Source organism: Poecilia reticulata, linkage group LG6 (assembly GCF_000633615.1).
Source record: "Poecilia reticulata strain Guanapo linkage group LG6, Guppy_female_1.0+MT, whole genome shotgun sequence".
NCBI classification, from domain to species: Eukaryota; Metazoa; Chordata; class Actinopteri; order Cyprinodontiformes; family Poeciliidae; genus Poecilia; species Poecilia reticulata.
In genome coordinates this window covers 30,818,436-30,829,362 of record NC_024336.1, presented here as the reverse complement: position 1 = coordinate 30,829,362, position 10,927 = coordinate 30,818,436, and the positions used below count along the sequence as shown (strand labels likewise).

The following is a 10,927-nucleotide window of genomic DNA, read 5'->3' as shown; positions in this document are numbered from 1 at the left end:
AGGGACCGGTAATGGGATTACCTGCAGAGTGTGTGTGTGTGCTGCTGGAGCTGCAGGACAGATATCTGTCCCCGCCCAGCTGCAGATGTGATTATGTGGGACGAACCGGGCCCCAAACAGGCTTCACGTCCCACTCGTTTGATCCACCAGAAGCTCCTCTGATCCGCGCTGACAGCAGCACCACGCCGCAGCGTTTCCTGTGCTCTGATCCATGGCGAGTTTTTGAGCTTTAAGAGTGTTTTCATACCTGATAGTCCGTTAGACTCGGTTCGATTGTGGATCAAAATTACAGCATTTGTTTATTTTCAGGGGCTGCGGTTTGCTTTCTCACTGCAGTTTGTCAAAAGATCCAACATTTTTGTAAAACATTTCCCCCTCCTCGCCTGTGGGGGCGCTACACCAAGAACCGCTGAAGGAAATGATACGATAACCTCAGAAGAAGAACCTGAACACAATTTTCTTCTTCTCAAAATATAAACAAAAAATGTGTCAGATTTTAGTGATTGTAGGATTTCTCTTTTGTCTTTGGTAAAAAAAACAAAAAACAAACATGAGCCGTTTCTCCCGCTAGCGCTAGGTACAAGCGTTTATTTTTGTTGTATTTACCCAGAATGCCCTGCGCTTTAGTCTACTTGCTGCTTAACAGACGTTAAGGCTTTGGAGCAACAAGCCTGTAACATTTGGGAGTGGTTACACATGTGACGTTTTGGGGAAATATCAGTCGGGTATTTTAAACAAGAGCTAAGGATTCAACATATTCACTTTTTATGAACTGTGTGATGCTAAAAAGCTCTGGCTGCATGTTGTCAATAAAATGTAACAAAACAAGCAAAACAAAACATATTGTATTTTATTTATTTTTACTTTATTTTTCTTGTTTTATTATTATTATTTCTATTATTTGCAGCAAGATGGGGATGGATGGAGACAGGAGGAAATGCTGCATTTGCTGTTCCTGTAATCGACCCTGTAATTTATTTAAAATAAAATAAGAAAAAAACAAAACAAAACAAAACATTATCTTCCTACTACTTCCTGTCATCTTCTTCGGCGTTTTTCGCCAGTTGTAACGTCCCGCTGTTAATCACGTGACTCGTGTAATGTTTCCATCCATCCATCTTCTTGCACCCTTGTCCCTCAGTGGGGTCGGGAGGGTTGCTGGTGCCCATCTCCAGCTAACGTTTCGGGTGAGAGGCGGGGTCACCCTGGACAGGTCACCAGTCTGTTGCAGGGCAACACAGAGACAAACAGGACACACAACCATGACACACACACTCACACCTAGGGGCAATTTAGACAGACCAATTAACCTGACAGTCATGTTTTTGGACTGTGGGAGGAAGTCGGGAATTAAACCCAGAACCTTCTTGCTGCAAGGCAACAGGTCTACCAACTGCGCCACTGTGCAGCCGTGTAATGTTTCCATAAGGTTCAAAAACCACCTCATCCTGGTGCAAAAAACTTTTCACTGAGTTTTTTTTTTTTTTTGATATTGGTGTTTCCATTAAGTTTGCATGTTCTCCCTGTGCATGCGTGTGTTTTCTCCGGGTACTCCGGTTTCCTCCCACAGTCCAAAAACATGACTGTCAGGTTAATTGGCCTCTCCAAATTGCCCCTMGGTGTGAGTGTGTGTGTGCATGGTTGTTTGTCCTGTGTGTCTCTGTGTTGCCCTGCAGACTGGCGACCTGTCCAGGGTGACCCTGCCTCTCGCCCTGTACGCTAGCTGGAGAGGCACCAGCACCTCCAGACCCCACTGAGGGACAAGGGTGCAAGAAAATGGATGGATGGATGGTGTTTCCATTTAGCAAAATAATTGTTGTAATTTTAATTTGTGTAATAATGGAAATCACAGCTAAATGGCCGTTAAAGCCATTCATCGCTGTCATTTGTTCTCTGTGCGTTGCGGCCCTTATATGTGATGCATGGGGGCGCTAGGCTAAAGCGGGCGCCACAAGTCGGCATTTTTTGTGTTTTTACAGCTGTTTGTGCAATGAAAATGTGTCCACATATTACGTAGCTGTTCCTCTCTGAACTGTAGCAGATACAGTTGGAGGATTTGGAAAAGTTTTCTCTTTTTTGTTGTTTATTTTTTAAAAATTTATTTATTTATTTTATGATTTCTAGCGTTGTGTGCGCTCACCAGCGCATGTGGGAGATCTTTTTTTTTTTTTTTTTTTTCAAGCTAAACGTCCTCCTGCCCGCTGCACCTCCGTTTTAATTGGCTGTCAAAAATAACCTGCCTCATCTCACGGTGCGGTTCCTCCTTAGAGCGGGAACCCGGGGGATGAAGCCTCCACGTGCATGCGGTGAAGAAGCGTGCGTGGGTCTCGGTGCGGCCGCGCGACCTCTGCTTCACTGCAGTGTGGGATGTTTTTACCATCTTTATGTAAAACGTATGTGGGAGGGCAAACCGAGCCGAGCTGCAGAGATGCGATCCAAGTGAAGAGGAGCAAACTCATGCGGTGAAGAGGAGCAGCACGATTAGTTTCACCTGAAACTTCCGATTTTAGTAAACACAAAGAAAACGAAACATGAGTCTCCTGGAAAAATGAGTTCACTACTTTCCTCCTCTAGCTTCCTTTCTTTTTAGGTCTCCTCTCTGTACCTGCAGGGCGACTAGGGCGCCGGCAGGTGGCAGCAGAGCTCACCTCTCTGAAACCAGCCAATCGGAAGCCGAGAAGCGGGGCTGTGGGCGGAGTCAGGGAGGAAAAGGAGAGGGAGAGACAGAGAGCTGAGATAAAAAGTCAAGAGAAAAGAGTGAAGCGCAGCAGCAGAGACGCTGGACTCGGCCAAACTGTGAAGAGGAGCAGCAACAGGTCGACCCAGGAGGAAGAAGAGGAGCTGGGAGGAAGAGGAGCCCCGAGTTTTTCCTCTTCATTTGTTTGGAAACTTCCTGGATATGCAGCTGTGTTCAGAGAGCATGCAGAGGAGAGAGGCTTCCTCCGGCTGGGAGGGTTAGTTAGGACCAGGAAGGAAGTAAGGAAGTGAGCGTAGAAACCAACAACCTCCCACCCCCATTTTTACCCCAACTACCTCCACCTCCTCAACAACAACAAAAAAACAACAACTGAGAGTTTCAGCTTCCTGCTGTGAAAGATCTTAGCACGCGGAAGATCTGAAGCTGCACTTCCTGTGTCTGAGAGCTGTCAGTGGAAAGTTGAGCAGCTGTCAGCATGGCTGCGTGCAGCCCGGAGCAGCTGACCCCGGACCAGCCCAGCCTGTGAGCGGAGGAGGAGGACATGGAGCAGCAGGAGGAGCAGCAGGAGGAGCAGGAGGAGCAGCCCGTCACCTCCGCATCGTCCTCCTCAGCCTCCAACGCAGAGCTGCCCTGCGAGGCCCCGGCGCCCAGCTGCCAGCAAAACAGCAGGACCTTCGGCTTCAGGATCTTCTGCAGGAAGTGAGTTCCTCCTCTTCTGCTCCTTTTTGATGAGCTCCTCAGAAAAGCGGCTTTGCAACAAATGCACACATGGCTGAGTGAAACCCACAGGGTTACAGAGCGTAAACTGACAGATCTGAGCAGGTTTTAGACGTTTTTATCAGAAAATATAAAGAGAACACTGCAAAACTAAAATGTTATCACAAAAGCTGCCAGGACGCTGCAAAACACAACATGTTGGCAAGTATTTTTGGTTCAAATATCTTAGTATACTTGATTTAATGTAAAACTAACTTTCACCAAGATGTAGGAGTAAGTCAGTAATTCCTGATGTTGATATAAAGTTCTAATTTCAGTGGCAGATAATTTCACTTATAACATGGGAACACACAATAAGTAGCATTACAGCTACGGGTGCACTGATTCATTCCTTAATTTTGGAGATCGATAATCAACCGATTTTTTTTTTACATGTGAAGCCGATTTTATCTACCTCGGCAAAGGTCTAAAAATCAGCGTCTGTCCTCTTCGGCTCTCCATTGAGAGGTTTGACTGACAAACCGACCCACCAGGTCATGTCTGCACGTCTACGGTTAACAATAGTCACTCCACTGTTGCCAATTCAACAACTTTATCTTGCTATATTGAGCGAGATTTCAGATAAAAAAAAGAAAGTGATATCGGCCAAAATGAGAATCGGCAGGTCAGGTTTTTTAAAAGATCAGTAATTAGTGATCGGCCAGAAAACTGCCATCGGTGCACCTGTAATTACAACAAATTATTTAACTTATTACGTAAGAACAGACATGAACAAGGAGCATCGCAACAAATACACACAGGTTGACTGAAGCCGATCTGAGCAGAAATCAGACATTTTTTTCAAGAAATAAAAAGAGAACAGCTGCAAAACCACAAAAGTTTAGCAAGTATTTCTGTCTAGTTACTAGTGCAAATATCTTAGTAGACTTGAAATAAGGCAAAGCTAATTTAAAAGTAACTTTTTAGCAAGATACAGGAGCTTCTTTTAAGTAAATAATTACGTGATATTGATAAAAATGTACTTGCTCCACAAGATTATTTCACTTATAAGAAGGGAAAGTTTATTGTTCTGAGCGAAATAATCTGTCAGTTGAGTTGTTGTTTTTTTCCATTTATATTAACTTAAGAAATTATTGACTTAAAACAAACTCCTATGCTGAAAAGTTACTTGCATGTCAGTTAAACTGCATTGGACGAAAATTGATTGAAAAAAATGATTGATTAAATTTGAATTAGAAAAGAACATTTTCTAAACACGTTCAATCCTGGAGCGTGAGCAGAAATATGCAGCAGATGGTAGAAAACACAATATAAACATATCTTTAATTACTGAAAACTTATTACAGGCAAAATTATGTCCAGAAAACAATTAAAGACAACTGCCAAATAGTAGAAATAGTAATTGAAATGGGTTTAATCTTTAGAGATTTTTATTCAGACCAAATAACCGGAAATAAAACCTGAAGGAAGAAAAACATTTCATATGACCCCAAAGGGAAATTAAATGTTGTTGTAACTCATCTTAATTAAAATCCTTCAAATAGTTATTGTAGATGGCGATAACTGTTGACAGGAAAGATCTGTAGCAGTCTGTGTTACAGTGAATCTGATATTTTCTAAATATTTAAGAAGAATACAGCTGAGCCAGCGTGGGAACAAAATATGTTTAAAACGCATAATAGATCATTGAAAGTGTAAATGTTTTCCTCCTCACCTTTAGGGGCCAAGAAATATATTTAGTAATGAAAGTAAAACCGTGATCATAGCAGAAGACGTCAGGTCATAAATAACCTGCAGGTCCTGTTTTGATTTGCATCCAGCTGTGATGCTGCAGCATGTTGGTGCTGCAGCTGCCACATGTTTCTGACGGTTTCACGTCTGGAGGAAGAGCAGCAGTTTAGCTTGAAACAGAAACTTTTCATGACAACCCAGGAATTTCTCCTCTGTCGAGACGAACATTCAGAAAAGACGACACAATGCTGAAATAATTAGCTTTATTACAACTCTGCCTCTAAATGAGGGCTGAAACTTTAAGCCGGTTTATCGTGTTATGATGCAGGTATCTGGGAAGTTTTTAGCTTTCAGGCTATTTGTTTAACTTTCAGTATTAAAAAGCAAAATTAAAAAAGATTTTCACAATTAGCTTTATTGGCCAAGTTTGCGTACAGAATCAGAATTTGACTTATAGACGTACAGATATTAAGTGAACACAAAAAATTTGCTTTTATATATTTGCTATCAAGGAAAATCGAGTGTAGTAAGTTCCAAGTAACTTTTAGGCACAATAATATTAATATTGATCAAAAAGTTACAGTTCCACTGGCAGGTTGTATCATTTAAAACATTCTAAAAATGTCTTGTTATAAGTAAAATTATCTGCTAGTAGAACTAGTAAGTTTTTAAATCTGTAATAAAGAATTGGTGACCTAAAACAAGCTCCTAAATCTGTCATATTTTAAGTGTACTAAGATGTTTTCCATTAGAAACTAGACCAAAAGTACTTTATGAGGTTTGTGTTTTTGCAGTGTATGGCTGACAGGTTTATTTTACTGTGGGTAAAAAGAAACTCAATTTATTGCGTAGTTGTTGCTGTTTTGTGGAATTTGATTAGTTGTTTGATCCATCGGTTATCTGTAATGTCAGATTTCCTAGAAAACCTGAAATTTGGCTCTGTGTGTTTCAGGTCTGGGTAACTGTGAAAACCTGATACGGAAAATAATTATTCTGTGTTCGAGATTTTAAAAGATGAATTACTCTTATGAATTATTGATGTTTTTTCTCCATGTTAACTTCATAGCCGAACTGCATTTATATTAGAGATGCACAATATTTCGGCATTAAACATAAAAGTTTTGGTGGTGGCTATGTTTTTATACATAAACTGGGCATGACGTTGGGGCAGTAGCCCAGGGCTCCAATCTGTAGGGGGGCGTCCCAAATATGTTTCTTTTTTAAAAAAAATCTAGTGGTTGTTTTGAAAACATTGTACTTTTATATTTGTGAGTTGTATCTTTTTGCAATAGAGACAATTTTCAAATATTTGAGAATAATGAAGTGATAGTCAATTTTCTTTGGAAACAATATGAAGTTATTGGTTTTTTGTCCTTTTAAATCATGTTGGAATCTCTGTTTTACAGTAGTGACACTTGATTAACCAATAACTGTTCATTGATTATGTCACATTCAACAGATTCTAGCCATTTCAAAATAAACTTACAAGATATGTGCAGTAACACTGCATTTAATTAAAAGTTCTGTGGTTTTCTGCCACACAGTGACAACTATTTTGAAAGAATTACATACGAAACTTTCCTCAAAACCAGCCACTGTTGTGAAGAACAGTCAGAATTTTAACAATCCACCAAAGTTGGTTTTTCCAGCCCAACGAGCTCAGAAGCTGAACAGAAACTGACCTAGTCTGGCAACATTGCCGAATATTTTGGGGGGAACTTCAAACTGCTGCTGCACGTACTCAACAGGCCGTTGCTAGGTAACCAGAAAGAATGAGAGAGTTGCTAGGTAACCAACGAGTGAGAGAGTCAGTTGATTCCACCAACAGTTTTTAGCTAGCTGTGAGAGGTTGAGTAGCTAAAACATTTCTTCTGCCTACATCCCCCAGAATGCTGTGCGGTTCTGGATCGGAACTCATTTTATCAAACGTATTAATTATAGATTATTGTCTATTGGATTTTGCATTATTCCTTTGAAGGAACGACATAAATCCCATTTAGCAGTTGAAACCGGATGTTTAGAAGATAATGACTCTGAATTTAGTTTCATTTGACGTTTCAGCCTCTTTGTGAATTACCATACGACTCCTCCGCTCTCTATTATTGTTTAACTAAACGTTTTGTCACCAGTTTAGTTTCTATGAATTCGTTTCCCATCATAACGGTTCGCATTACAAAACATTTTTCAGTTTCTCCTTGTGCCTCCGCTGTTTTCTGCTGTTTTAAGCTTCGATTCGGAAACTTTTCATCATCTTTTGCCGTTTTGTATAATTAAATGCTGATTCAGATGCTCCAAAACAATGTGCTTGAAGTTTTAATTTACTGGAAACTTTTTGAGTTGGAGGTTTACATGCGAAAAATCCAGCAGAGGCGATCGTTTTCAGATTAACTCAATATTTACAGCTTGAAAGATGTTTTCCTAATGATGATGATGATGCTTCTACTCCAATCGTTTCTAAAATGAATCGGTAGATTTATGGACCCCTTAGGAAAACAGTGAAATTAGTTTGTGACAGTCGGCGGACACCTCTGCACAGGAAAAGAGAAACGATCCTGCTGTGGTTTTCATCTTCATCCAGATGTTTCCAGCTGGAGCTTAGTGCTGCAGAGAGTCGGAGCTTCAGTGAAAACGGTTACAGATAGGATCTGATCTTGGGGGTGTTTTTTAGTTGTTTTTACCACAGAAACTATAAAAAGATTGTAAATGCAGCTTAGACCAGATCTGGAAACCTGCTGTCCAAAAAAAGACAAACGCTTCAGTTTCCTGACCTTTTTTTCTTTTCTTTTTCACATAGAGTTGTTGTTTTTTTACTTTAACCTGAAACAAATTCAATAAAAACCAAAAAGAACTAAAACGTATCAGACTCTTTATAGTAGGGCAGGGGGATAAATCGATTATCGATCGAATTTTTGAAGACTTTGTTTTTGGGAAATCTGTTTTTTTCCTATTGTACTTCAGAGTGATGTCAGCGCGTCCACGGCGGCCATATTGTTTGAGAAGCGTGTTTTACAGTATTTATTTGGACTTTTAATTCAGGTCAACTTTACAACCGAATATTGGAGCCAGGCTACATTTTAATTCTGCTAATATTATCACTATATTCTCATAACTAAACAAAAATTCTTACAGCTTGGCCCGATTACTCTGATGCATGACGAACAGAAGGAATTATTTAAATAAAAACCACTTTTTGAAAATATTTTCTGTCATTCGTCATTTCTTTCTTTTTTAGAAAAGATAGCGATAAATCGGATCTGGTATGAACAAGTTGCTTTAATTATAAACCAGGAATTCCTTTGTATGCATCTAAAAGGGAAGAAAAATGATCAATAATATGAAAGCCAGTCGGTCCAAAGGACAAACCGAAACCCTAAAACTTTTCAATTCATGCAAACAAAAAGAAAAGATTAAAATCTTTAACACCTGGGAAGCCTTTCCTTCTAGAAAGTGACTTAATTAACAGCTAAAATGTGTTGCTATTGTTGGATTTGAAGTCTCTGTTTGACCATTTGAACCGTTTTTGACCCGTATTCCTTCTTGGTATTTTTAGCAATCATAACTGGCTTCCTTTTTTTCATTTACTGGCAGATAAATGTGTGCAAATAAAACAGACAAAGGTTAAAAATCATCAAAATGTTTGATCTCTGAACTTCCAGACAACAAACTTGAGAAGTTAGGACTGTTGACAGGATTATTCTTTGAAATTAGAAACTTTTTAACAGGAAATTAAGAAATAATTTACAGCGGGTAAAGTAAATAATGTTTTTCTCAGTTTAAATATTCCTAATGGCGCCTTTAATGTAAAGTCACACAGAAATCAAGGCAAATTGATCCACAGTGGAAGTCACAGGGGTGAATTGGGATGATGCAGGAAATGAGAATTGAACAGGAAGGAAACAAAAACCAAGAAACCTGCTGAAATCTGTCAGTATTTAGAAAGCAGAAATTCATTTGCACTTATCAGGAGGAATACTGTTTAAATTTTTAAACAAGTTTTAATTACAGAGGTATTGAACAAGGTGGTGTGATTAGTGAAATAATTTTTTGCTTACATTTTGGAAATTTGTATTCAGTTCACACTTCATATAATCTTATTTCCTCATTAACAAACCTGGAGTGTTGCTTTGATTCTTTCATGTGTGTTTGAGAAATCATTTAGTCTCCATGGCAACCATTCAGCTGAACAAAACACCTGGGTGGACCTAGCCCCGCCTTCAAGGCGCAGCTCCTTCAGACTAGCCAGCAGCAATTGGTGGTCCTGGTGGACCTGCTCAGCACATCAGGCAAATTGATCCACAGTGGAAGTCACAGGAGTGAATTGAGATGATGCAGGAAATAAGAATTGAACAGGAAGGAAACAAAAACCAAGCATTTCGCCAGCATTTCACTTCTCAGTGAAATGCTGGTAAAAATGTTGTTAAAGGGTTGAGAGGAGAAGTGTTGTGATGACTTCCTGAAAGCAGATTTTCAAAAAGAGCAGGAATTTTTAAAGAGACAGAGGCCCAATTTCAAGGCGCTAAATTTAATTTAAGTCATATTTAGAATATATAGCATTTATATAATTACTGAAAGTAACATAGTTACTTGATTATGATATGAAATTGCACTTTGTGCAAAAGTGTACTGCCCCTTTAATATTTGCGTCGGCCCACCTTTCACATCGGTGCATCAGTACTTTTAGTACCATCTGTTCAATACTTCTTCCTGTTGTCTCTGTGTTCATCCATTCCTTCATTTGTGGATTAATTGCTTTAATTTCCAACCCAGTAGTCGATTACTTGGGTTGCTACCGACATCTTGTGTGAATTTCATGTCAGTGGAAATATTAGAAATGTTAATTTGAACTTATTTTACTTGATTGGTTTTTCTGCTTCCTCCACAGAAATACCTTTAACTTCTTCATTTTCACATCTAAAGCCATTCATTAAGTTATTTTTGGTCTAGATTCATATTTATTGGCTGCAGGATGAAGATCTATGGAGACAACTGAGGATCAGTTTGGAATTAACACATTTACATTTCTCATATTTAACATAAATTATGCTTTTTAAAACCTGCTGAAGTGTTTGGTCGTTGAAGCGTTTCATTTGAATGCTGTTGTTCCCGTTTTATGAAGCATTACAACAATTACTCCCCTCATGGGGAAACAGAGTAAAACAAAACTGACCAATCAGAATTTAACGAGGCTTTTTAATGCATGTGGTTCGTTCAACATGCGACGTGAGTGGAGCAACTTTGAAAGATGAATTTAGAGGAAACGGTTCACATGATGCTAATTTGGTGAAGCTAAACCTGAATAAGATGAGACGGAGTCGTTTTCTGTGAGCTTCTGTCAGAAATGGGGAACTAAACACCGGCGATGAAACACAATCTGCACCTGATGGGTTTATCTTTGGGTGTCCAAAGTGCGGCGCGGGGGCCATTTGTGGTCCCCAGACAGATTTTCTGTGGCCTCCAATTTCAGTTAGAAAATCTGTCCCGTCCAGCACAGGCAGTTGATGCAGATTACTTTTTAGGGCAAAGTTATTACGGACATAATTTTCTTTATGATATGAAAAGTACAACACAAACTATGTGTGTTTCTTTGTGATTGTTTTCCAATTCACACGTTGTACTCCCATGGAGATCGGTATTTCTTTTTGTGTGTGTGTTCCCCTTTCTTCTCTGGCCTTTTTGTAAAATAAATAAATATCAGTGTATTGTTGTTTTGTTCCTTACAGTTATGTTCACAAGTTCTCTTTCATGTGGAACTTTTGGAAGTTGTTGTTTTATAATTTATAA

General features: G+C 39.3%; 1 protein-coding gene across 1 annotated transcript in view; it reads left to right on the top strand.

Moving 5' to 3' along the window:
* Positions 1–2,465: 2,465 nt before the first annotated feature.
* Positions 2,466–10,927, top strand: part of dgkzb (diacylglycerol kinase, zeta b) — a 55,564-nt gene continuing 47,102 nt past the window's right edge. The window contains exon 1 of the mRNA XM_008412655.2: positions 2,466–3,397. Coding sequence (XP_008410877.1) covers positions 3,240–3,397 — 158 coding nt within the window. The 5' untranslated portion in view covers positions 2,466–3,239. The remainder of the gene's footprint in view (positions 3,398–10,927) is intronic.